The sequence below is a fragment of the Callospermophilus lateralis genome, chromosome 17, assembly GCF_048772815.1.
Source record: "Callospermophilus lateralis isolate mCalLat2 chromosome 17, mCalLat2.hap1, whole genome shotgun sequence".
NCBI lineage: Eukaryota > Metazoa > Chordata > Mammalia > Rodentia > Sciuridae > Callospermophilus > Callospermophilus lateralis.
In genome coordinates, this window is record NC_135321.1 from 71,768,636 (window position 1) to 71,796,618 (window position 27,983).

Genomic DNA, 27,983 nt, shown 5'->3' on the forward strand with positions numbered 1-27,983 from the left:
ATCCAGAATGATTCTTTAAGCTACTTAATATATGTATCATATTTATTTAAAAAACAAACACACTAAACATCTACTATGTGCCAGATATACTATGTACCAGACACAGATCTATGTGGTGGGAATACAATGGTTAACAAACCTGATGAAATTCCAACCCTTACAGTTTGTATTTAAGCAAGATATAAATCCAAAAATTATGACATATATACACACACACACACACACACACACATACATATATGTACACACGCATATATATGTACACACACATATATACACCTTGGAACTGTCTATGGAACACAATTTTGATAATAATCCCTTGGAACTGTCTATGGAACACAATTTTGTACAGACCCATTTTGATAGAAGGCATATCTGTCTTGAATCCTAGCCAGGTTTGGGTACTTAGTGAGATATTAAACCTGCTTCTGGACTTGGGAATCTGACTCCAGCTCTTGTCTAAAATCTTTCAAGATACCTGGTATTTTTCATAAGCTTCTGGTCTAACTAGAATTCTGGGATAGATGGATTTGTCTCTATAAATTGCTCCCTAATTTCTCAAAGCCAGAGACAGGAAAACTGTTTTCTGTCTTCCTTTCCTGGTCTTCACAGAACTCTCATTTCAGTTAGCTCATTATCAGGAAATGAGTATAGGACTGATATGTCAAATAAAAAGTACAAAATGAAGGTGGATATATGTGGTACAATCAGAAACAAATATTTCAAATAGTCTATAACTAACATAAAGATTAACTTGGGAAATACAAGTACAATAAATCATTTATTTAAAAAGGCTTCATGCAAATTTTGCATGAGAAAATGCACACTACTTACTGAGGACGGAGGGCAAAGAGGTTATATACAAGAAGTACTTTAATGGACTTCATTTCTTGAAAGTTCCCTTTAATTTTTTTTTTTTCTTTTTTTGAGATAGGATCTCACTGTGTTGCCAAGGCTGGTCTCAAATTGCTAGGCTCAAATGACCTTCCCACCTCAGCCTCCCGAGTGCTGGGACTTCAGTTGTACATCATCGTGTCCAGCTCAGTTTAATTTTTTGAAGTAATCACCTAAGAAGAAATATGGAGGAATTCCACAGAAAAAGGTGGCAACCAGAATAATAATCAACAAGCCAGATTTTGAATTTTCTTCCACTTTGAAATTTCTTCTTTGATGTCTAAAACTATTTTCTGGGTCAATTTCCTTCAGTATTGTTCACGTTCAGTAACAAAACCAATGCCAACATTTACTATTTTGATTTCATTTTCCTTTTGGCTTCTTTATGTTTCTTTCGACAATCCTAGAAAAATAATAAAACCAGAAGCCTTATTTAACAATAAAAACAAATCGTTCTCATGGTGTTTAATAATTATACAGTAAACTTTAGCTTACTCTGGAAACCTATTTTGGAAGTGCTCACTGGAATAAATAAGGACTATTTAAACTCTTAGCTGTAGAAGATCCATGAACTATAATTCAGACTTTAAAAACCTGATTTCCTAGCAGGGTGTGGTGGCAGTCAACCAGTAATCCCAGCTGCTCGGGAAGCGGAGACAGGATGACTGTGAGTTCAAAGCCAGCCTCAGCAATGGCAAGTTGCTAAGCAACTCAGTGAGACCCTATCTCTAAATAAAATACAAAAACAGGGCTGGGGATGTGGCTCAGTGGTCAAGTGCCCCAAAGTTCAATCCTTGGTACCAAAAACAAAAGAAAACAAAAAAAATTTTGATTTCCTGTTACTTAATGAAAATGAACCTGGATGAACTCTGGTACCCAACACTTAAATAGCCAGTCTTTCTGCCTGTACCAGCTGTGGGAAGCATGAACCTCTAAATTCCCTTCAATGAGATAATTCTAAGAGTTTAAATCCTTTTCTCAGTTGTTTGTTTCTAAATTTTCATATCATATTCCTAATATTCTCACACTAGGGGAATCTTAACACAAAGAACAGTTATCTATGTTCAGAGACAATGATATAGAGAGGGCTGGGGATATGGCTCAAGCGGTAGCGCGCTCGCCTGGCATGCGTGCGGCCCGGGTTCGATCCTCAGCACCACATACAAACAAAGATGTTGTGTCAGCCAAAAACTGAAAAATAAATATTGAAATTCTCTCTCTCTCTCCCTCAAAAAAAAAAAAAAAAAAAAAAGGTATTGTGTCCCCCTAAAACTAAAAAAAATAAATATTAAAAAAAAAAAAAATGATATGGAGAAACAATTACTCACCATACGTAAGCTATTTGTTCGGGCCTCCCAAGAATTCGTGCTAACATTACTTCCCACGCCACACCAAAACATGTCAGAACCTATTAATGGAAAAACCAAGAAACACAGGGCAGCAAATTACTACTGAAATGGACAATATTCTGAAGCTGGCATTACTAAGGTATCCAATTCTAGTTAAGATCTTTTTAAAAATTTTCTATAAAATTTTCAAAAATATATTTTTCTTTCAAAATTAAACATGTAGCATTGCTAGAATAGTGCTGTTGGGAGTTGCCCCGGCTCCAAAGACTAACTTCTCCATACCTCAAGAAGAGCCATCCAATGGTGAGCCCTGCTGGCTCACCTGATTCTTACCCACCAATCAGACTAGCCCTGCTGGCTCAGGCCCAGCAAGGTGCTTCCTTGGGTTGCCGCCCACCATGGAAAACACCCCCTGGGTGCCTGCTTCAAGTGTGGCAAGGAGGAACATTGGGCCAGGGCATGCCCCACACCAGGCACTCTGGATACTCCATGCCTTAAATGTCAACAACAAGGTCATTGGGGCTCTGACTGTCCTAGACCCCATAGGAGGCCTATGGCCAGGGAACCCTCCACCCTTCTGGGCATAGCAATCAATTGACAGGGCCTAGGGTCCTTGTCCCCGGCTGTAACGATCAATAGACAGGAACCCAGGGTGCGGATTCAGGTGGATGGACGCAAGGTTGACTTTCTCCTTGACACCAGGCTAACTTCTCAGTCCTGACAGAATTCTGGGGCAACAGTGCCGTCCACCTCTCCTATTGTCAGGGTAGGAGGAAAGACCATCTATCCAAGAAAGATTCTTCTATTACTCTGTTCCATAGACAACTTCCCATTCTCTCAGACATTCCTAGTTATGCCCCAATGTCCAGTTCCTTTGCTCAGCCGAGATATTCTCTCTAAATTCAATACAACAATCAACATCCGGGCTGCTGGCATCAGTCAGGCCCCAGAATCGGCCTGTTCATCTTTTCTGGCCCTTTTGGCAGAAGACTGGCCATTCTGCTCCACTTGTGAGGCTGACATGAAATACCATACTAACCTGGTGACCCGACTGTATGGGATACCCACACCCCCTCCACCATTTCCTGCCTACCAGTTAACATTCATCTCAAAGATTCTAACACCTTCCCCAATCAGGCTCAATACCCCCGTCCACAAAAGCTCTTCTGGGCCTAAACCTATTATTCAGGACTTTCTAAGCAAGGAGTACCTCCATCCTGCTCATTACCCTTAGAATACTCCCAAACTATCGGTGGAAAAGTCCAACAGGTCCTACCTACGACTCATCAACACCTCCGTTAGGCCCATACATCCTTTGGTTCCCAACCCATACACCCTGCTGTCTCAGATCCCCCACACTGCCACCCACTTCTTGGTCATAGATTTAAAGGATATCTTTTTGCCTTTAATCTGGACTGTCCCTCCTCAGGGATCTTGAGATAATCCACACCTCTTTGGACAAACCTTGGCCTCTGACCTCCAATCTTTTCACCCCCAGTGCCCCAAATCCACCCTCTTGCAATATGTTGATTATCGTCCAGCAAATCTCTTTGCCCACCTGTGGGGAGGAAAGCACCCCACTATAGCCTTTAAGGCTATGGTGGCCCTCAGGGACTCCTTCCTTGGGCAGATTCGAAAGTCCTAGTCCTCTTACCTTTAAGACTCGGCTGCTAGAGAGACGCTTACCGACTCCTTCCTCTCCCCTCTTTCCAGCTTGGGAGTATCCGGCCTCTCCAGGAGAGGTCCCAAAAAGCCTTGGCCAAGGTCTCCCATGGCTCAGGCTCCATCCAGGACAAGAGCTTCGACTGTCAGGATTCAGTGACAACCAATATCTGCAGCTCGAACCTGCCACTTAGGCACTCCTGATTTTTTGGCTCTAGTGGGGACGCCCCTTTTGCTAATAAATCAGTTTCCTCCTTCTCTGCATCTTGTTCCCTCCTCTTTACATGGGTAATGTGTCCTCTCTGCCGGTCGACTCTCCCCTACAATGCCTCTTGGATCAAATATAGCACCCAGGCCTGGCCCACTTATCCCTTAGACAACCAAAGCAGATGGCCCCTTTTTGGGTCCCTGGATCCCTCCATTCTAAGGGATCTCTACAATTACCGTGAGCGTTCAAGAAAAATGGTTAGAGATCACTTATGTCCAGGCTTTCTTCTTGCTCTGATCCAATCCTGCTCTCTGCATCTCTTGCAAACCTCTACAAATTCTTCTAGCCTGTCCAAAGGGCGCTCAACAGATGACACAGTTCTCCTTCTTAATTTCCTGGCCTTAAAGGGATATCGGGCTTCTCCACAAAAGGCCCAAATAGCATCTTTCAAGGGAAAAAGGCCATTACAGTAGAAAACAGCTTATTGTGTCTATACCTACACCAAAGACCAAAGGTGACATACTCTCCTTCTTGGGTTTGGTTGGGTATAATCTGGCCAAGGGCCTCCAAGATGAACCCCTGCCCTCAGTGGTAGGAAAGCCCCTTACAATCCTCAAAAAGGCCCTCTTCCGGGCACCAGCCCTGCATCTCCCTAACCTCTCCTGACCTTTCACCCTCTATGTAAAAACAGGGACAAAGTCTGGGCATTCTGGGTCAGGATGGCCCCACAACTGCACCAGTGGCCTACCTATCCAACCCCACCATCAGGGGCTGGCCCCCATGCCTCAGAGCCCTAGCAGCAGCCCATGACCTCCAGAAAGAAGCACATAAGCTTACCTTTGGCTCCCCGCTAACCATCTCATAAAGGATTTCCTCACTTACAAGGGGCTACAGTGACTTCCTCCTTCCAGAGTTCTATCCCTCCTTGTCTCATTCCTTGAAACCCTGCCTCCCTCCTCCCATCTTCTCCCTCACAAGATCCTGTCCACAAATGCCTGGAGGTATTAGACACGATTTTACCCTGCCCTACCACCATTTCTGAGGGACCCCTGCCCTCTTCGGACCTCGTCTGGTTCAGAGTCTCACTACTTTCCTTCACTCCTTTTTCACCTTTCCCCATGCGATAAGACCCTCCTACAACAGATCACTTCCACTTGTCTTATCTGCCAGAGAACCAATACCAATACTCCATTAAAACCTAAACCTTTCCCTTCTCATCAGGCCCGTGGTCATACCCTGGCTGCAGACTGGCAGATTGATTTCACCAATATGCCACGAGTAAAAAACATAAAATATCTTCTTGTATTAGTACATACTTTTTTGGGATGGATTGAAGCCTTTCCCACTTCTAACAAGCAGGCCTCTACAGTAGTTGGTCTGTTGCTTACTCACAGAATTCCTCATTTCGGGATGCCCACTTCTATCCAATCAGACAATGGCCCAGAATTCACCTCGCAGATAACTCAGGGACTGGCTCACGTGCTATCACTCCCTTGGCATTTTCATTGTCCTTACTGCCGCCAGGCTTCCGGAAAGGTTGAAAGGACCAATCGGTCCCTTAAAGAGACCCTCACCAAGCTCACCATGAAATTAAGCCTGGACTGGGTAAAGGTGCTCCCTTTGGCTTTACTGTGCTTTAGAGCCTTGCCAAAGGAGCCTTCTAATCTCTCACTTTTCGAAATCATATATGACCTTCCTCTTGTTCCTCCCGGATTGCCTATAGGACCAGTACCCATCTCCGAAACCTATGCCCTGCCCCTCCTCTTCCATCTACACTCTGAACTCTGATGCTCTCAAGACTGGCTCCTTCCTGACCTCAGTCTCTTTTAAAATCCTACGTCCTTAACACCTGGTCAACTTGTTTACTATTGCCCTCCAGGAGAAAAGCCCCCGCCTAAAACCAAAATGGGAGAGTCCTGCTCAGGTGATTATGTGCAGTCCCTTAGCAGCCACACTCAAACTACCTAATAACCAACTTACCCTGTGGATTCACATTTCCAGGCTTAAGCCCGGCACTCCTACACCTTCATCAGAGGAGCCAATTGTCACCTGTCATTAAGTACTCTTGTCAATGCTCTGCCTCATTTCTGGCCCCTCTTGGGTCCTCTCTTCGCCCTATGTCTGAAGATTCAAGGCAAGTGACCCTAAGGACCCCCTCCAGCCAGACCCCCGCTCCCACTTGCTTGAATCTGGCTGGTAGTGGGACCGTTGTGTGTTGTCCTTCTGACAAACCACTTAGGTGTCCAGAGCATGGTGACCCCCTGAATAAGTGTGATCATAAGAGAGCACTTTACCAGTTGCCTTCTGGGCCTAAGGAGGAACATGTGTTTTTGTTTACCCTCCCAGTTTTGTAAGAATTTCAAGTATCAGTATTTAAAGTTGAGGTGTTTCACATAAAACCTGGAGAGATCTGACTGCTCTCAAAGGGAAATATGGTAACAATGGGCCACCGTCCTCCCTTAGCAAAGAGAGAAGCAAGCTGGTACACCCTAGTAGGAGAAAGCTTGAAGAGCAGCCTTAATAGAGAGGGGAGGGAGCTAGATTGACTAGGAATGAAGAGTGGAAGAGAGGGTGTTAGGTGCAGGACAGGCTGGTCTGCGGGGCATGCCAAACAAAGTTAGCTGCAGGATGACCTGGCTTCAGGTCTGGTTCTTTATCACCTGTTTGCTTTAAGCCCAAACGCCCAAGCTCCTGCTCAAGGTTGAACACTTAACCCCCCTGGTGCCAACAAGGCAGCTTGCAGACCCAGAGACCCCATTAGATTTGGGCTATAAAAACTCCCTGTGCCTGTTCCTTCCCCCATCATAAAGTTCATTCAGACTCAGGTTGGTAAAATTTCTAATCAAGCTTTTAACCAGCTTCTCCTCAGGAATTACCAACTCCTGGCTACTGATGGTACCTCCAATCGAGACCTATGCCGAATGGGCTGATGTCATCATGGATCTGTGGTGGCAAGGAACCTTTGTTGATACCTGTCTTCTCTGCCCTCCTGCGGGGGCTCCTTACTTCCCTCCTCTCTTTCTCCCACACTGCCCCCATTTCAGCAGGAAATAGCCAGAATGAGTCGACGCCCACTCTCATTTAATAACAAAGAGGGGGGAATGTTGGGAGTTGCCCTGGCTCCAAAGACTAACTTCTCCATCCCCCAAGAAGAGCCACCCAATGGTGAGCCCTGCTGGCTCAAATGATCCTGCCATCCAATGGTGAGCCCTGCTGGCTCACCTGATCCTTACCCACCAATCAGACTAGCCCTACTGGCTCACCTGATCCTTACCCACAAATCAGATTAGCCCTACTGGCTCACCTGATCCTTACCCACCAATCAGACTAGCCCTGTTGGCTCACATGATCCTTACACACCAATCAAAAAAGCACCCCATGCCAACTGTCAGACCACCTCCGGCTCTATAAGTATGCAGAGCTGTTCCTCAATAAACAGGCATTTTCTCTGATGGCAAGCCTTGAATGTTCTTTCAAGTACTGTTCACATGACTTTTACTGTAAACATAACTTTGTTGCTGTTTGGGCTTAGGCTTTAAGAAGTAAGGAGTTCGCCGCTTTTGAGTTTTTATGTGGACTTTTAGAGTACTAAAACCTCGATTTTGTTTGTTTGTTTGTTTTTGTGTCGACAGACTAGCAAGTTCCTATAACAAAACAAGCCCTTGTGGATGACAACGAATGAGCAAGGAACGTGGACACCGAGGAGTACTCAGTTCTGAGAGCTTTGCATGTCAACTTGCATTAGTCTACTACAGAAGGCCAGAATCTCTAGATGCCAGTTATCATACAAGAGTGTGTGATCAGAGCTATACTATACCACTTAACAGAAAAAAGGACTTACCATGAAGTCTTTCATCATTCCTAGAGAAAAAGAAAAATCTAGTGGTCCCTTTTTCAGGTTCTGATGCTTCTCTGAAAAGGGGAGGGAGACAAAGACAGGTGTTGGTTAGTTTACTTTGAATATTTAAGAGGAAATATTTACATTGAAAATATAAACCACTTCTTAAAAATAGCTGCTTTGTTTTGCTCATTTTGCCTTGAGATAAAATGACCCTGCCCCTTCTCCATTCAAAATTCTCCTCTAACTAAAGCTTTGATAATGAGGACTTACATACAAATTCCACCTTTCCCACTCTGGTTGTTATTGATGCTGTCACTCCTACCATCGCAACACTGTTTGCCAGTGTTCCCTTTGGGAAGGCACCCAGACAACCTCAGGATCCAGTGTTCAGACCAGTAACTTTACCATCAGGCTCAATTCCTTGGGCGTGTGTATGCGTGTACATGTGTATATGTATTATGTATGTATATTTTATATATGCATGTATATGCACATGTATATACACACACATGTGTGTGTTTGTGTGTCTATATATATTTTTTAAGTTATTAGTTCAACCTGCCCATTAATGGTCATCTGTTTTTTTTTTTGTTGTTTGTTTTTTTTTCTGTTTTGTGGTGCGCTCATTTACTGAGCTATAGCTTGGGCATATTTTATCTCCCTCCCAATTCTATGGAAATCTCAAGAAAAAGGAATCACACTCCCCACTATAAAAAGGAAAATCAAAGAAGCTGAGAAAAGAAAATAAAGTTGTCCTATAAAGAGAAGTCTAGATACTTAACAAAATACTTCTAGTATGTCTAACTCAGATTTTCACAAATCACAAAGTATACCCGTATACAAACAAAACGCTTACCCAGGGCTGGACTTTCTGTGATCCGTTTCTTCAGTAACATCTTCTTCTTCTGAACTGCTGCTGTCTTGGAAACGAGGGTTTCCCTTCCAGATAGTCTTCCCAGATTTCACTGCTTCAACTTTATAGGTCTCTATATGGTTATGAAAATAAAAGGTGATGGCACAAATGAGCAACTAAGATACATAAAAGGAGTGGGGTATAGCCGAGTGGTAGAGTGTGCCTGGGTTCAAGCCCCAGTATCTATCTATCTCTCTTATAAAAATATATATTTAACATTTGCATCAACTCTACTCAACACTCAACAGTTTAGGGCTAACCATAATGCTCAAATGAACAAGACAAGAACATAAAATAAGTGGAGCACATCATGTCTTATTTATAATTTTTGAAATACTTTTGGAGTATCACAGAGCTGACATTTGACATATATTTGCTCAACATATGTATACTATTTTATGTGCCAATCTTTAAAGTAGAATCACTGCAGTTAGCTGTGCCTGTATTCTTCTGGATAGGTCTTGCTTTTTTATAGTGAATATTCTGAAAACTTCAACACGATCATCTTAAAATTAGGAAAAGAACAGTCTCCTAAAGAACAGTTTATTTTCACCTGGGCTTTTAGAGATAAATCTCCCGAAGGAGGGCGGGGAAAAAAAAAAGAGAAAAACAACAACTAAAAACTGGTGTTTATACTTCTTTTAGGTTCTGAAAATTGCCAAAGATAAACTTAGAAATAATTGGCATACTGATATATTGATGACATAGCTTATTTGTATTAAACCAAGGTTACCTATTTCTTTCTCCTGTCATATGCAATATTAATTCTCCATGACTCATGCATTTCCAACTGCATTTGAGACACGGAGTTAATTAAATGATTTACTTTACTTCTTGACAACTTCATGTGTAGAAGAAGGGATGTGGTACATTATTCCCTGGCTTCATATGACATATTGCTTCCCTTCATATTACAGCTGGCTACAAGTCTGCTCGCTTAAATGCAAAAATAGTTTCTTTCACATCTCAGAAGCATCACAATTACGGTCATGCAGCACTGAATCTCAGATAATTGTAAATCCATTAAACTTAAGGGAGACTCAATCAATTAAGTTTAATCTGCTTGAAATGAAAAAGTGAGGGGGGAAAACAGAAAATACCTTCCTTTACATCTTTAACGTCTGAATCAAAAAAGGAGAACATGAACCCGCTGGGCTGTTCAGTCCCACTTGTCAGAGCTGTAGCATTATCAATTTCCTCGGTTTTATCTCCACCACAGTCCTGGTTCCAGGCTGTCCCTTCATCCTTTTCACTGGTATCTTTTGTATTTTGGAATATTTCTTTCAAATTCGTAGCAATGTTGTAATACATTTCCTTAGACACCTCAGGTAGCTTCTCAGCTTCCTCCCTCTTCTTTTTCCGCTTTGCTTTACTGCAATGACATATACAGGTACATATGTTACAAAGAAACAAGTTTTGGAAAGTTTCTAATAATCAGAAAAGGTAAACTCCTAGGATAACTTTAATTTCATCCTTTTAACAACTAAAAATATCCAAAGTATCTTGACCAATAAGCACAAAAAATGCAAATATTTAGCATGAATCATATTCTCCTCTTATCCTCTAAACCACGTTTCCAAAATTATACTTAAACTGTTACCTGGAAATAGAGAAATCACATAGCCTCAGTGGTCCTGTTTCCATATCTTTGAAATGAACCCGTTACATCAAATGACTTCTCAGATCATTTTAAGTTCCAAAATTCTGAGTTTTAAGAAAGTGATGGGTCATCAATTAATTATCATTCAGTTTTAGAAGTGAAACATAAATGTGCTAAGTCTAGTCTCTTGAAATCAGATTTTTATGTTGTCATAAATTTGTTCTGCAGTTAGGGATGAATATGCTTTTCTCTTTGATCTTATATAGAAAGTTTCATGGTCATTTTCAATATTGAGTTTTCAGCTAATGAAAAGATTAAAATCCTTTTTCCTAGTATAGTCCACTCCATGTATAAGACCAGGCAAGAAGTTCTTAATGTATTACTTAAAATTAAACAGGATGTCCTAAATAATCATTTTAATGGTGAAGGTCATCTCAAAGAAAGAAACTGTTTATACTTCATAAAATAAACCACTTGGCTAGGTTTTAAGATGGATGTATCTCCTATGAAACTGAGCTCCATAAAAGAGCATCACATGGATAGCTTCAGGCCATTTTGACTGAACCATCACGTGGTGGCTTTAAAACTGGTCTCAAATTCCTTGATATTTTTTTCAAGAGGTAGAAGGCAATTTCCTCATTCCTTGGGCATGGACTGGACTTAGTGATCTGTTCACAAAGAAAAGAAGGCAGATGTGGTATGGTACTATGTGACTTCTGAGACAAGGATATAGCAAAAGCCTAAAGGATCTTAAAGAAACCATTAGTAGGAACCATATGGCCTTGAGGAGGTTGCAGGTAAGGAATTGCAGAAAAGCATGATAAATGATATTGAAAATCGGAGGAAAGTGGATCCCTATTACACGATGGTCAAAAGTTCAGCAACATAACCTGTATTACTATAGAAAATAGAAAATGTACCTAATTAACCAGATGATCTAGCTAAGGAGACACCCAGAAAAGCTGAAGGCTTTTTTTTTTTTTTTTTGAGGGGGTCTTCTTGATGCTTAGAATAAAATGTGAGAGAAGTAAACCTAAAGGGAATATATTTTTCTTTCATAGGCACCAAGATCTCATGATTTTAAAGATTCCTCATCTCCAGAAGGCAAATGACATAAAATTTAATAAGTGGTTTCTAACCAAAAATCAAATCTATGCCACCCAGGAAAACATGATCTAAAGCAGGAGTAGCAAACTATGGCCCTGGGTCAAATCTAGGCTGCTGCCACTTCATATTAATATTTTTTACAGTTTGAAATAACCAGGGAGATAAGGGTGATTTTATGACATGTAAGTTATATAAAAGGCAAATTCTAGTGTCTGTTAATGGTTTTATTGGAAAGCATCTCCCTGCTTTTCTGATACAAAGGTAAAGGGCAGTTATCCTAACAGAGGCTTGCAAAATCTAACATATCTACTATCTGACTCTTCAAGGAAAAATTTATAGACCACCCTTTAAAAATGAAAGTCAGGCTGGTATAGCTTAGTTTGTAGAATGCTTGCCTCGCATGCACAAGGCCCTGTGCTCAATCCCCAGCACCACACACACACACACACACACTCACACACCAAAAAAAAAAAAAAAAGAAAGAAAGAAGAAGTGTGCTGGGTGGGGTGGCACAAGCCTGTAATCCCAGCATCTTGGGAGGCTAAGACAGGAGGATTGCACGTTCAAGGCCAGTCTTAACAATTTAGGGAGGCCATAAGCAACTTGGCAAGACACTGTCTCAAAATAAAAAGGTCTGGGGATGTGGCTCAGGGGTTAAAAGCCCTTGGGTTCAATCTCTAGTACCAGAAATAAATAGATAAATCTTTTGTTAATGCTTTAGACAGAGCTAAAAAAATTCAACTGCTCAAACAACAGGGTGTTTATGGAGATTGAAAGCATTGCAGCTAAGCAGTTTCAGAAGCTACCTAAGGTAAAAAGTAGCTTAATTTACCTTTCTTTTGGTTTATCATCTTTTTTTCTTTCATAAGTGGCATGATCATGCCTCGTTGGATCATAACGAATGATGTCCCTATGTTAAAAAAAAAAAAGCACGTAAGAGAGAAATCAATCAGAACACTAATAATAAAATTAATAGCAAATTATAATTCAACATGAAGCATACCAATGTTAGGCCAAAATGAAGCTAATAGTATGAAAGAAGACAAATTAGGACCTTGTTAGAAACAATATTTTGAAATTACGAAATTTTGAGTTTCTCTGGATCTTGTTTTAATCTTAAAAATTATTTTAAACATCCTAAAATAAATACAGATAAAATGACATACATAATATGTGGAATTTGCATTAAATACTTCAGTGAGTATGGCAGATTAAATAAATGTATAGAAGAGAAAACTGGTTATGTTTTGGTGACTGTCAAAGTTGGATGATGGAATTACATGGGTTTGATTACACCAGTCTGTCTAAATTACATGTTTGAAGTGAATCACTGGGTCAAAATAAGAATATTTCTAAGAATCTGATACAAATTGTCAACAGATCCTCACAAGAAATTAAAAATTAGCCATCTGGGTTGGGGATGGTAGTTTCGTGGTAAAGGGATTGCCTAGTGATCTCAAGCACTACCCAAAAATTAATAGAAAGACGTAACTTTAAATTGTGGTCAAGAAGGCATTTATGGCAAAGGAAAATACAGTGGAATAGGCTAGAACATAAAGCATACTTAAATTTCTTAGCAGCTACTGATCCTTTGCTTGTAGGATTATTCAAGCTGATGTGCAAAACACTTTGTGCAACATTTAAGGCTTTCTTTTTCTCTGCAGCAAGCTCTTCTTCCTCAGCAGTTTTCTTTTCATTTACCTCTTTAAGGAAAAAAAATAATTATTATATCTTGATAAACAGCTTGAGAAATCTCAATCATCAAAAGCTTTACCAATCACCATAATATGTCTGAAGCACACTGAGATAAAAAGTTGACATATTCTGCTAACCTTTCTACCTACAAGACCCTCATGGTACAACAAACCCAGAAGTTGCATCACCAGCAAACAAAATGTTCTATTTTTATTTGTGATTATAAAAATGAAATCTGGACTTCAGTGGCAATTCTAAATTTTTAATTTTTTGCAGTGCTGGAGATTGAATTTATGGTTTTATGCACATTAAACAGTGCTCCACCACTGAGCTATGGTATCCCTGGTCCTTTTTTTTTTTTTTTTTAATCCCTGGTCCTTTTTAATCTTATTCTGAGACAGGATCTAATTTGCTGATGCTGGCCTCATACATGTGATTCTCTGACTTCAGCTTGCTAAAGAACTGGTATTATAGGAACATACCACTGTGCCCAGAAGAAGTCTGAAATTTTCAAGGTAAAGATCAAAAAATGTAATATGGAGTAACTAAGAACAGAGTAGGGACGAAGAACATGAGAAGAAGATTAACATTAAACAGGGATGAGAGGTGGGAGGGAAAGGGAGAGAGAAGGGAAATTGCATGTAAATGGAAGGAGACCCTCAGGGGTATACAAAATTACATACAAGAGGAAGTGAGGGGAAAGGAGGAAAAATATAAGGGGGAGAAATGAATTACAGTAGAGGGGGTAGAGAGAGAAGAGGGGAGGGGAGGGGGGAGGGGGGATAGTAGAGGATAGGAAAGGCAGCAGAATACAACAGACACCAGAATGGCAATATGTAAATCAATGGTTGTGCAACTGATGTGATTCTGCAATCTGTATATGGGGTAAAAATGGGAGCTCATATCCCACTTGAATCAAAGTGTGAAATATGATATATCAAGAACTATGTAATGTTTTGAACAACCTACAATAAAAATTAATTTAAAAAAAAAAAAAAAAAAAGAAAAAGGAGCCTAAAGAAACAAGGCAACTAAATGTAATGTGGGGTTCAGGATGGACTCCGGAGACAGCAAAGATCACTAGGTTAAAAAAAAGAAGTCTGAATGATACTTAAACTTTAGTTAATAATAATGTATAGTATCCTAATATCAATGCACTAATGTATGAATAATATTGATCTATTAATTATAGCAAATATGCCATACTAATGCAAGATGTTAATTGTAAGGGGAAGACTCAGAGTATGTGAGAATTTTCTGCATTACCACCTTAATTTTTCTGTAAACCTAAAACTGTTCTATAAAATAAGGTAAGTTGATTTAAAAAAAAAATGTAACATGGTAAGATACTAACACAAAAGTGATTATAGATCCTTTGATTTCTTTTAACATTCTAAAAATGTAATCTTGATTATATTTAGGTCTAAAAGTTGTAAGAACAGTAAAAGATAGTTATTTTAATGACTGTTAGTGTGACAGATTAAAATGGACAGTTATTCAGTCTTTGATTCAGTAAAAAGTATAGCAGGAAGAAAGCTCTATTTCTCATACACATGAGGCATCACTGAACACTGTCAGCTGCTACCCTCAACTACCAGAAACGGACACAGAGAACAGAGTCAAATACCGGGTTTGGATAACAGAAACATGAAAGAAGTCTAAGCCTTTAAGACCCTACATAGAAAATATGCTTCATTGGCCACAAAGGTAAAAAAATTTCAAAAAGGATGATCAACATTAACAAGGGGAGCAGGCCAGCTGAGGAGGGTGCTACCTGGAAAAGTGTCACTGGACAGGAAGTTGTTCCACAAAAGTGGAAGAACTCAAGAAAGTAACCTCTACTATCACAGCTATGTAATTTCTGAACATAGGCTCTTCTCAAGATTCTATTCATTCTTGTGCTTTCAATATAGGATTGTACAAAGATCCGAAAGCCAAATGTTGGTTTGGAAGCAAGTTGGTGTGAACCCTGAAGAACTTATTCATAAGCCCCATTGAACTTTGGTTTCCCAAAATGTATAGTGTTGATAATAATCACTTTAAAGCACTGATAGGATCAAATAATAGACTATTTGAGAAATGGGGTGACAGGAAGTACCAATTGTGAGAGTAAGATGCACATTAGGTTAGTTAACTCAGGAAGCAGAATAGAACAAGACAAGGAAGATAAGGACAGAGGTTCTGAGGCTGAGGTCATTCACAGTGGTCGTGTAGATCAAGTCTTCAAAAGGATGAGAATAGATAGTCTTCTAGATAATGTGTGGAAACACTGCTATGAAAAATGGCAAAGGAAGTAGGATCAGTATGCTTCTAAAAGCCCTGTTCCTCTTAGATTTATCCATGTAAAGATGAATTTAGCATTTATTTTTAGATTTATCCAAGTAAGGATAAATTCCATTGAATGGCATTCCATGATACTATGCTTTTTAAAAAACACATACCTGGTATGCACACCAGAGGAAGACAAAGACTATTTATTAGAAAGAGTCAAGTTGGACTTAATTGTCTTCCAAGGCCAACCCCAAACCTGAGGTACTACAAATACAATTGCCAAGGAGGGGCCTTGGCCACCTTCTTTCATGCCAGGAATAGAATGTAGGAATATGTTATCTTTGGTGAATGCTTTCTATTCCTGTCCTATTTGTCAGCTTCAAGGAATAAAATTTTACAGAATAAAAATGTACAAAAAAACTTAAGAAATATTAAGTTTTGACAAAACATTTAATTAGAAACTCAATTCAATGTCTTGGTGTGTAGAGTTTCTTCAGGTTAAACAAAGGAGGTATACTGGATGACTTCTCTACATCAGGACTATTGGGACAATGAAGCATTTACCTTCCTGTTCCTCTTCACTGTCACTCTCCAGAAATCGAGAGTCCAAGCGAAACCTGTCATCATTGCCAAAGTGCGATTGTAAATCCAGGAGCTAAACAGACAAGAAAACACAATTGATAACCATGTTCCCAAGACATTGCTTCTAAACAAGACTCTCCAGGTGCATTTCCCCACACTCTGAAATTCACATTGTTAACATTTGCACAATCTCACCTGCCCAATCAGAGAATTAGAAAGGATTTGCTTCCTATTTCCCAATGATGAAATATGTGTCAAAGTCTGCTACATTTATCTGAAGGATAATACTGAAAACCAAGATATGCTACACATTTTTCTGTTTTTAGTGTTCACTAACCTTCTGTCCAGCTTTGCCTTCAAATTGAGGTTTAATTTTGAACCTGTCAATGTCATCCTCTGAATCAAGTTCCTCATCATCACTGCTGCCAAACAGTTGCCCGGAGGCTTTACCCACAGATTCCTGTTATATAGAGAAAACAGAAATGTTTAGTAACTGAGGTAATCAGCTTCTCCTTTACAATGTAATCTTCTGCCAACATTAAAAAACAAACAAACAATGAAAACAACCCAGATGCATCTACCAGGATGCATCAGACAGAAACTCCTGATTCAGAAATCTTTAACTGAACTCCAGTATCATTAATCCCAAGGCTCTCCGATACTACCTGGATTTGGGGGGCAGTTACTGCATGCAAGAACATCTTCTGTAGTCTTTCACTGATAGTGATGTGACTTTGCAGATGATGTGGAGAACACAGAGAGTTTCATGTGTGAGAAAATCATTATGACCCCACTCATCTGAGTGTGTGGCCGCCTGGGCAGGCCTGAGTTTCACTGCAGCTCCCAGGACTTTGTGATGAACTGGTAGTTGTGTGGAAGACTTGGAATGCAATAGATGGATCTGCCAAGCAGATGAACGTCCACAAGGACGTATGGAACATCTTACTTTCACCAGCTCCTCTCCTGGACGGCTTTGCTCCCGAGTGTTTGTCTCTTCTGTTTCATCTTCACTGTCAGAACCAAAGATGATGTGTGTTGGCTTATCCTCTGGACGACCATCCTGGGGAGGCCATCAGAAGCATCACATTTTAAGACAACACAAACTCAAACTGACCAAGTCCTAATCCATCATCTCTTTCTCCTGCCACATCTCCTTCCTGTCCTTTTCTTTATCTAGTGAAGACCACTCTCATCTGCTATTTGCCTGAGATAGAAACTTAGAACTTCTTTCTCTCCATATCCAATGACCACCAACTCCTATCAACTAGACCTTCTTGGAATTGTTAAATCTATGCCCACCATCGGTGCCCTGGTTCTGGTCCCCAACCTTCCAAAGGATTTCCTTATCTCCAGAATTGACCCATTCTATTTGTTTTTGTCATGTCCTGAAGGATCTCTGCCAAACAGAGGTTCACAAACTTTTTCTGTAAAGGGCCAGAAAGTAGATATTTTAGAATCTTCAGGCCACATATAGTCTCTGTCCTATATTCAATAACCACTCTTAGCTTAAAGGCTATACATAACAGGACCATGGCCTGGATGGCTTGAGAGCCATAGTTTGCCAAATCTTTTCCAAATATACAACTGATCTTCAATTCCCTGCTAAAATTCTTTAGCCTTAAGAGTGAAGTTCAACCTCTGCAGTCTCTATATTTCTTGCCACCTCTATATATCTGTAAATCATAGTCTGAGTGAAAATACTCACTGTTGTAAAATGTGCTTCCTTTTCCTGGAACATTTTTCCTCTCCCTTCCTGGTCTTTTACCTCTGCCTAATTCCCTCTTAACTGTTCACATTTCTCAAAGGTTCATTACAATAAACCTTAGCAAGTCTTGGAAAGCTACAAATCACTTTGTAATCACTATGTGAAATTTAAAAATAAAGAAAATTTTAGGAATTTTTGTTGTTGTTGCTGGCGATTGAATCCAGGGCCCCATGCTAGGAAAGCACTGAGCTGTATCCCCCGCCCTGAAGAAAATTTCAAATAAATCTAAAATGTTTTAGGTAAACACTAGTATTTAATTTCAATACCTTAGGAATACGCTAAATTTTCAGGGTGAAACAAGTTTCTAACTTAAGGACAAAAAACATGAAAAATGGTGAATGCCAAGAAGACAAAGAGCTCTTAGGAGGCACACCTACCTGCATAGGAAGGAAAAGCTGAACTTCCAGAGTGTTCTTATTAAATGCATAGATTGGAAATACACTCACCTGGGGCTGGGATTGGGGCTCAGTGGTAGAGCATTTGCCTTGCATGTGTGAGGCACTGGGTTTGATTCCCAGCACCACATTAAAAACAAATAAAGGTATTGTGTCTATCTACATCTAAAAAAACATAAAAAGAAAAAAAGATAACACACTCACCAAATTGGCTAGGGCATCGTGGACCAGTTTCTTCTTCACTTCTTTTGCTTTCTGCCTTGCTTCCAAGGCTGCCAAACGTCTCTGATTGTCTTCAGCATACTTATTCTTACCAGTCACATTTGCTGAACTACTAACAGAAAGTGAGAAATCTGCTGTGCTTTCCTGAGCATCTTTTCTGGGAGAGACGGTTGGCAATTTATCAAGAGAAGTGAGGCTGCTTGAATCAGACCCCTCTTCCTCAGAAGCTTCGTCTGTCTTTTTGGTACCATGGCAACTGTCTTTGTCAATGCCTGTTTTGTGTGTCTTTGCACTAAGACTTAAGGATTTCTTACCTTTCAATGGCATCAGACTAGAAATAGAATCTCTACCTCCCTTTTTTGAACTGTTAGGGGAAAATACCTTGTGATATTGGGTCTCAAAACTGAACTGTCTTTTTTGAGGTGGAGTGTGACTTGGGCTATTTATTGTCTTTGCACATTGCTGTGAAGTCAGTTTGCTTGATGAACCATTAACACGTAGGGACTCATTTTCAATGGAAATGCTACTGGAATCCTCCAGTTTCAAGGAACTCTGATCTTCATTTATATTGTTAGAGTCCACACTCTCTTTCAAGGTTTTTTTCACTGATTCCTTTCCATAGAGACAGCCTACACCCCTAAATGCCTGGAATTTGGGCTTTAAGTTGTTTTCCTTTGGTTTCTGTATGTCACAGGTTTTTTCTTCCTCTAAAAGGGAAGCCACAATTTCCTCAGGATGAATGCACTGTTGGCCTCGGCCAAGGGCACGGGGTGTCTTGGGGTTCTTGGAAGCTCTGTCAAACTTGGTTTCTGGGCCATCGCTCTCAGAATCTTCTGGTACCACCAGATTACTGCCAGCCAATTGTTCCAAATCAGCTAAAGTGAGATTCACACGGGGACAGTTTTTCATAATGGTGTTATACTCCTCATCTCCTTCACTGTCTTCATCATCACTGCTGCTGGAGTCAGATGAAGATTTATGACTTAGAGGCTTCACTCCATTACTGACAGATGACTCTTTCTTGTTTTCTCTTTTTTGTATTTTATTACAATGATTGAAAATCTCTTTCTTTTTCAAAGTTTTGTTGTGCAAAGGTTTTTCTGTTTGTGAAATCTCTGCACTATTTTTGACCTTATTAATGTTTTGTTTCATTGCAATGATTTCATCTGTATCTCCTGAATCATATTCATGGTCACTTCCCATAATACTGTCACTAACACAGTGAGAGATGTTTTTAACTCGAAGCCGTGCTAAAGAATAAAATTTGTGAACATCTGATTTGAAATCATCTCTTACAACTTCAAAAAGATCATTTTCAGATTCATTTATTGAGGACCATTTACTTCTCTGTAAGTTTTCCTCTTTTGCAATCAGCATTCTTAATTCATCCTCAGAATCAATATCATCATCAGACATGCTATTTCTCTTCCTGGCAGTTTCCAAACCAAAAGTCTGAAAAGGTACATTTTGAAGTTTTTGAGAACCAGAATTAGGTACAGGGGATGATTTGGGAATAAAAGAAGCACAAGGCATTTTCTGGGTTGATGTGCTATTATTCTCTGTTTTGCGATTGGTCCTTGGACTCACAGTGGAATCCTTGCCCTTTTGCACTTTTATAGTCTTCTTGGGAGGGCCATGAAAGTCAGAGAACTCTCCTCGCCGTTTCTTACTCATAGGGTCATTACCTTCTTCCAATTCCCAAGTGAGGCTAGTTATAGGAGTGGTATTTGTAAAATCTTCTCCTATCTTCTTTAGGTTGTGGCAGTATTTTGACGGATCATATTTCATGATGTTACCCAGAGTCAAGGAACAAGTCAAAAGCACTAGGTATTAGGGACACCTATGTGAAACAAAAAGAATATTGTTTAATCTCAAGCACATCGTTTATTTTATCTTACTCTCAGTTTCTTATCTAACAAAACAGGGACTCCACAGTAAATTTTCATGATCTATGAAATGAAGCCTTCTAAAACATTTCCAGAGTTAAAACCAAGTACCACCATTATCAGTTGGCAAATTACTTGAACTTTATAGATACTACGGCAAATCCAGACAATACATACATACCTTCTACAAAGAATCCCATGACATCAGTCAGTTCTTCAAGGTCTCCACGTGATCAAACTGAATAGGCACAGAACTTGCCTACTGTTTTTCCCACTAACCATTCTCCTGCCAGTATACATTTTTCTTTTTCTCTTTCTTTTTTTTGGTAGTACTGAGGATTGAACCCAGAGGTACTCTACCACTAGGCTACATCCCCATCTCTTTTTCACTTTTCATTTTGAGACAGGGTCTCAATAAGTTGCCAAGACTTTTTCTCTTACTGTTTTATAACTCCTTTTGCAATGATCGTGAACCCATATGCAATAAAATGTATACTCTGATAAATGAAACTTCTCTTTAGGCATTCATCATTCATATTACTTAATTATATAAAATCTCATGACATTCTCTTATTATTATCTAATTATCTTGTCTTCAAAATGGGAACATACAAACTATTAAATAAACACTGAAGATTTACTAATAGAGGCAGTAATAATGTAAATGTGTTTTGCAAGTATTCATCACTCCAATAAATAACAGTCATTCTGAGAAGCAAATCACAAAGGATATTTTACGTTTATGTTGATTCTTCAGGTGAAGAACAGGTAAGACTCTTCCAAACTTACTTACAACCCAATTCTAAAAAAAAAAAAAAATAAGTGTTATGTGTCACAAATTAAAAATTAATAAAGAAACAATAAATAAATATAATTTTTAACAAGTTGAACTCATAGTGAATCATTATTATTGTTGGGTTTAGTTTTCTAATAATGAAATAAGAATTCTCAAAGAGAAAATCTACAAAAGAAAAAAAAAGAAAGAAAGAAATTTTGGAGCAGATATCAAATCCAAACACACGATGGAGAATATTATATAAAAAATACTAGGGCTGGGGTTGTGGCTCAGCAGTAGAGTGCTCGCTTAGCCCATGCAAGGCCCTGAGTTGGATCCTCAGCACCACATAAACATAAATAAATAAAAATAAAGGTATTGTGTCCAACTATAACTGGAAAATAGGTATTTAAAAAAATAAAAAATAAAAAAATAAAGGAAAAACATTAGCTACTAAAAAGCCAAACATGGAAGCTGCCTATACTTCTTACTACCTGTCCTTTAGGAGACAGCTTTTATCTGTTTCTGCTTTTTATTTCTATAAAATGATGGGGAATTATGCTAACTTAAGAGTCATATATGCATCTTAAGAATTAGAACACGTGATCTATGTTAACTGCTTTATAGCAAGGGGGAAAATGCTATTGGCTTAAGATATGACATACAAAAATAACATGGTCTCAGATGTTCAGTTCCTGAGTTGGCTCAGGCTATCAGAAGAGACTCACTTTGTGCCCTGGTACTTCTGTTCCCGGCACAGCTTTCATTTGGAAATCTATCCCTCCCATCTTTTCCGACACATTGGTATTGCCTGTTGTTGATTTTTCTTTTTTTGATTTCACTTCTTCTCTCTCTTGGGCCAATCTGGGTCAAAGGGAAAATATAAATAAAACAGGTAAAATAATCACTCATTTGAAATGGTTATTTTCCTTCAGGTGAACTCAAATGAGCATTCTAAACATCTTCATGGCATAAAAAACCAAAATAAAACAAAAAACTTTTTGTTGATAGTATAATGACCTTTATTATTTTCTAAACATAGATTTTCATTATAGAAAAAATGAAAAACATGGAAAAATGAAGAAAACCAAATATGTTCCTCTTCTCATATCCTATGGTTTAAATTTTATCTGTTTTGTTCTAAATATAAATACATACATTTAAAAGTGTAATATAGATAATCCTATAGGTATTGTTGGGTAATCTTTTTTCTATCATTATACATTTTTTTAAAACACCACTGTTATTGCCCTACTACACACATTGCATAAATTTTTTTTATTTACAAGTCCCCTGCTGTAGGCAACTGAGCAGTGGAGGGCTGAGCATGGAGTCTTCTTTCCTCCTGACCACCCTCTCTAGTCAGCCTCCCAGCATCTGCCATTCACTCCAACGCCTATGCTCCAATCCAGCAGATATCTCAGTTCCCCTTCATGCAAGACCAAGACGTGGATCACAACCTTGCTCAATTTTCCCCTTTCAACTTATAAATTCTGGACACTTTCCATATCCTCCCTCTCTCCACTCTCCCCTGTGAGGAAGAGGTGTTTTTAGAGCCCAATTTGTTAAGTCTTGCTGGTTTCTATCTTCCTAATGAAGAGAATGCCATCCTGACCTTCCAATTCAAGTTACATTCACCTCACTCAGGTGTGGACAACTGCTCTGATCAATGTTCAGTGGCCTCTTTGTCTCTAGTCTATCTCTTTATGTTTTACCACCCAGATGTGTTCCTTGGGCCTATCTGTACATATAGTTCAGGGCAGCAGCACCATGTGCTCTCCCTGCTCAGCACAGAGTTCCAGGCCTACGTGGTAGTACCTAAGTGATACAGAATGAATGAAAAGTACATGACTACCCTGTTCATAGTCAGAGGCCCCCAGATGAAGAACAAAATCTAATACTTACCTTTCTGTAAGAACAGTCCCTCAAAACATGCCTCCAGTAAGCTGTTTGCTGCTTGTTTTAGACTGTATCTTTTCTTGGTCTAGAAAAATCTTATTAACTCTCCTAGTCACTCCATTAGTATATTCTTAAAAATGTTTCCTATTGAAGAGTTCCCAAGCTAATAGTCTTTTCTTCCTGAAAAATCACCTTTATACTTTTAAAAATGCCAATGGTTGTTAAACTGTCTTATTCTTAAATTACCTGCATAAATACTCTTATTTGGGTATCTCCTATTACTTTTATATTTTAGTATGATGCTAGCATTAGTAGTGAAAACCCATGTCTATTAAAATTTAAATGTACATAACACTAAGACTCAGCAACTCTACTTTTTGACATAAATCCCAGAGAAACACTTGTGCACATGCAGGAGACATCCTCAAGGAGTACCTATAATCATGAAAAGGTGCAAACACTCTGTTTTGGTTAGTCAGTTTTTTCATTGCTATGACTGAAAGACTTGATAAGAACAATTAGAGGTGGAAAAGTTTATTTTGGAGCTCATGGTTTCAAAGTCTCACTCCATTGAAGGCTGGCTCCATTGTTTGGGGGCTCAGGGTAAGGCAGAATATCATGGTGGAAGATTGTGGTTGAGGAAAGCAGTTGGGAACATGGTATCACGAAGCAGAGAGAGAGAGAATTCTCCTTGCCAGGGACATCTCCAGTGAGCTACCTTCTCCAGCCATACCTTACCTGCCTTCAGTTACCATTCAGTTTATCCCTATTAAGGGATTAACTCACTGGGTGAGGGCTTTTATAACCCTATCATTTCACCTCTAAACCTGAGCACTGTCTCACATGTGACACCTCATATCTAAACTATAACACACTCTAAATGTTCATCAGTGGGAAGGACCAACTACACTGCAGCACAGCCATGTTCTAACAGGTGTTAGGAAAAAAGGGGAGGCTACATTGCCACAGAAGGTTATGTTAAAAGAGAAAATAAGTGTGTGTGTACATATACACTTTTTTTTGTACCAGGGATTGAACCCAGGGGCACCTAACCATTGAACCACACTCCAGTCCTTTTTATTTTTTGAAACGGGGTCTCACTAAGTTCCTTAGGGCCTCACTAAGTTGCTAAAGTTGGCTTTGAACTTTTGATTCTCCCAAGCCACAGGGATTACAGGCATGTGCCACAGCACTTAGATACATAAATATCTTAATATATACACATGTAAATGCATGGAATTCTTTTTTAATGGGGTCTGGGCTAAGGAGAGTCAGAGTTGAGAGGAATTTCAGATATATTGTTTTTACTAATATATATTTACTAATATAAATTTACTAGTACTATATTGCTTGATAATTTCAAATAAATTAAGTGAATATATAAAACCAAGAAATGAGATTGGGTTTAGGGATGGGGATGTAGCTCTGTGATGGTGCTTGCCTAAGATGGGCAAGATGCCTAAGATGGATTCAATCCCCATACTGCAAAAACTAAAAAAAAAAAATAAAGAAAAATTTAAAAAATAAAGAAATGGGGTTTAAATTTATATGGAAAAAATCTTACCTGTGCAAAAAGCTTTCTTTTGCTAGCTGAATTTGTAGTGTTCCACCTTTCCATTTTGTTTTATTTAAAACAGACATACCTAAAAGGTAAAGAATTACTACCCGAGTACATAGCAATTCAAAAATATAATTCAGTATATGCTTTCTTTTTAGTAATTTAGTACCAAGAAAAGTAGACTTGTTAAAAGAAACACACAAACACACACCCAAAAAAAAAAAAAAAAGAAAATGTGACTTAGAGATAGGAAGCCTAGGCTTCCATCTATCCTGACCACTTACCAGAAATTTCCTTTTACTTCCTATCTCATCGTTACCAAGAGACTAGAATAAGGAAACATGTAAACTGTAAAGCAAAATTTGTTTGAAATTAGTTTATAAACTAATGTCAGGAACCTCTAGTGAATAACTGACATTTACTATTTCCTTGTTATTTTCTAACTATGAAAGTGGTAAGTGGTCAGGGTGAAAAGAGGACATGTGAGAATCCTGGGAGTACCTTTTACTTATTACCTCATATCAATTATCAACGTGTAACCCACAAATAACTGCAAGTGTCTGAACTGTTAGTACTGTTATACCCCAGTAGCCAGTTTTTCTAAACATCTGCTACCAGCTTTTAACAACCATCAACAGAATTTTATATGTTAGGCACCATACTAAGCATAAATTTAATTTAACCATCACAGGAATATTATAAGGCATTATATTTTTCATTAACTAGAAAAGCAAACTGGGGCTTAGAAGTTCAAATAATCTGCCACAGATCAAATTAGCAGAGCTAATGTGTTCTTAAACACAAGTTTTCCTATCTGTCACACAACTTCCTCCCTGAATAATAATATTTTGGCAAACAAAACTATAAGACTGATAGCCTTCTTCCTCTATCATATGTTCCTTTTACTCACTTTTCAGTGTCTTTGACTTTTTGATCCCTAAGTAACTAGAATACTTACTGTATCAGCAGTATTATGGATTCTTGCCCTCTCCTTCCTCTTTGACGGTCAGTATTCACCCTCAGTATTCAGTTTACTAAATCATATCAAGAGATACCATAGTATCTTACAACTGTATATTCTAATGCCCCCTCCTCAGAATATTTAATGACAAAGATTAGCTATCCAAGAAATGAATAGAGAAGTGTTGACAGAGATTTCTAGCAGGCAGTTTCTATGAAATTTTGGCCCCTGTCAAAATTATTTGAGAATACCAGTTTTTGAGCAAACTCATTAGCATTGTGCTACTATAGGTCTGCTGCCATAAATGGAATTGACCTAAATCAGCAGAAATGTAGAATACCAGAATCCTCTTAATCATAGTTGTTCTTTTGTATGACTTAGAAGTGTCTGTTGAGGTTTAGATTTAGAACCAAAGTTACTTCAAATTACACAGTGATGCCAACAAGCAGAGAATATAAAAAATAATGACAATCTTACATTTTTTCAGATCTGCTTCTGTTACTTTGATGTTAATATATGCAAAGATTTTCTGTGGGTTTCCTAAGAAAATAAAAATAAGTTTATTTTAAATATTATCCAGAGAATAATGTAAAAATTAACTTTCTAAGTTTAAAAGATCAGTTTTTAGAAACTTACTTTTTCAAAGACAAATGTTGTTTTTCATTGGATACAAAGATTGAACTTTTCTAAGCATCATCATCAAAATATTCCAAAACAAAATGAATAAGGAAAAGAAAATTAAGTGACCAGATAAGGAAACATCTGGATCATATGTTAGTGATACGCTACATAACAGAACATTTAACAGATTTAGAATGTTAATTCTCAAAACTGGATGTTAAGACCTTTCTGATATCATGTTTTAGAATTTTTCTGATTTCAGCAATTGTGAACAAGTTTCATATCACATATAATACCTCCAGGGCATCATATATCATTTTCAGTGTTCAGAGCTAATATTTACTGCTGGGGTTGCTTTATCTTGTAATATTTAACCCATGTCTGCCTGTAACCATCCAGTGAAGTATTATAAATTTACCTTGGTCATCTTTCCGTGTGATGATCTCCACATCAGAAACTTCTCCAAATCTGCTGAACTGATTTTGTAGATCAGTCTCAGAAATGGCCTGGCCAAGGCCACCCACAAAAAGGCGCTTGGTTTCTTTGTTGGCTTTCATGAAGGTTGGGCATACACTTGGTATGTTCTAGTGGGAAAAGTAATTTTCTGTATATGGAGGAGTTCTTTCCCATAGTTCTCCTCAAACATAACTCCTTCTCCCCTGAGCCTACATGCCAAATTGGTCTTCTGGACGCATGCTTCACTTCCTAGTGTATCTCCCTGGAGATTCTGCTCAAGGACTACATACCAATTCTTCCTGAATGCACTTTGGAACAGCACATGCACACTTACACAATCACAGGAACACACATAATATTCCTTTTAAATGACCACAACTATTATATACTGTCTCTTTTCATTTACTTATTTACTTATTTTTTGGTGTTCTTTTTTCCTTCCTTCATACATTCTTTTTGTCACTTTAACCAAGGCTGACAAATGTAGGATGCGGCAGTTCATATGCTAAGGGAGACAAATGTAGGATGCGGCAGTTCATATGCTAAGGGAGAAAGTCACATCTCCATCCTGAAGCTCCACACCCACAAGAGAAGTAAACCAATACTGCAATTACAATATTATGCACAATAAAAGTGCTGCAAAGTGCTGTTCAGGCACGAAGACTTGTTTTTTTACTATGTGTCTATATGGTGCATAGCAGTTTACATGTATTCCATTTCTCACACGAGCAGAATCCAGTTTCCCAATGCTATAAAGAAAATCAGTGATGAAGCCAGAATTATAATGCAGGTCTAATTTCCGATCCCGGAATTGTTAACACTATACTAGCGAAAGTTGTTGGATTACAGGGGATTCAGGAAAACTTTTCTAGAGGTGCTTGAGGTTTGACATCCATCATCAGATCCCTCATCTCCTTTAGCTCTCTTCGGGCGCTAAGCTCTCATCCTGCTCTTCTTCAAGAGCCCCGCATGGGAGATCACAGAAGAGCTCCTGGAGCCCAAGGCATGACACCGAGTCTGGGTGACAGCTCCGACTGAAACTCTTCCTAGCAGCCTCTACCCCAACCTCCCCACCCCAACCTTCTTCCTCCCAGAAGACCAAAAAAAGAGAAAGTAGAGCTCAGATCCAGGAGCACTATCACTTCCCAAGCCCAAGCCCAGAGCTCACCACGTCGTCTCCTAGAGCCAGCGCCGCGCGTCTGCCCACTTCTAATCACATGGCCCACCGAGTGCAATTCCTCTTCCTTCCTACTCGATTTCCAACTCAGTCTCCTAAGGTTCCGTTTCCGCACTTAGTTCCGGAGCACTCTTTATTTTGTTTCC

The 27,983-nt window shown here is 39.0% G+C and overlaps 1 protein-coding gene across 3 annotated transcripts; it reads right to left on the minus strand.

Moving 5' to 3' along the window:
- Nucleotides 1–68: 68 nt before the first annotated feature.
- On the minus strand, nt 69–27,979 carry Nol8 (nucleolar protein 8). 3 transcript variants are annotated; one of them, XM_076837347.2, is made up of 17 exons: nt 27,829–27,979; nt 26,623–26,788; nt 26,061–26,123; nt 24,629–24,707; nt 21,894–22,029; nt 21,122–21,192; nt 18,487–20,293; nt 17,069–17,182; nt 16,460–16,582; nt 16,105–16,195; nt 13,139–13,277; nt 12,407–12,484; nt 9,968–10,239; nt 8,811–8,940; nt 7,955–8,025; nt 2,223–2,302; nt 69–1,297 (listed from the first exon to the last, which is right to left on the minus strand). In XM_076837347.2, the coding sequence occupies exons 2-17, from the start codon at nt 26,759–26,761 to the stop codon at nt 1,247–1,249; spliced, it is 3,444 nt and encodes a 1,147-aa protein (XP_076693462.2). In that variant the 5' UTR covers nt 26,762–26,788; nt 27,829–27,979; the 3' UTR covers nt 69–1,246. The 3 variants fall into 3 exon arrangements, with proteins under 3 accessions (XP_076693462.2, XP_076693463.2, XP_076693464.2); XM_076837349.2 differs by lacking the exons at nt 69–1,297; nt 2,223–2,302; nt 7,955–8,025; nt 8,811–8,940; nt 9,968–10,239 and adding an exon at nt 10,475–10,571; XM_076837348.2 differs by lacking the exons at nt 21,894–22,029; nt 24,629–24,707; nt 26,061–26,123; nt 26,623–26,788; nt 27,829–27,979 and having other exon boundaries at nt 18,487–20,344; nt 21,129–21,190.
- Between the last annotated feature and the right edge of the window lie 4 nt (nt 27,980–27,983).

Bases quoted from the DNA above. Each gene is read 5' to 3' on its own strand.
- Nol8 (XM_076837347.2), bottom strand. From the start codon at position 26,761: ATGAAAGCCAACAAAGAAACCAAGCGCCTTTTTGTGGGTGGCCTTGGC. The intron at 26,124-26,622 runs GTAAATTTATAA...TTATTTTCTTAG, and splicing joins CACACGGAAAGATGACCAAG to GAAACCCACAGAAAATCTTT. The intron at 22,030-24,628 runs GTAAGATTTTTT...CCTTTGACCCAG, and splicing joins AAAGAAAGCTTTTTGCACAG to ATTGGCCCAAGAGAGAGAAG.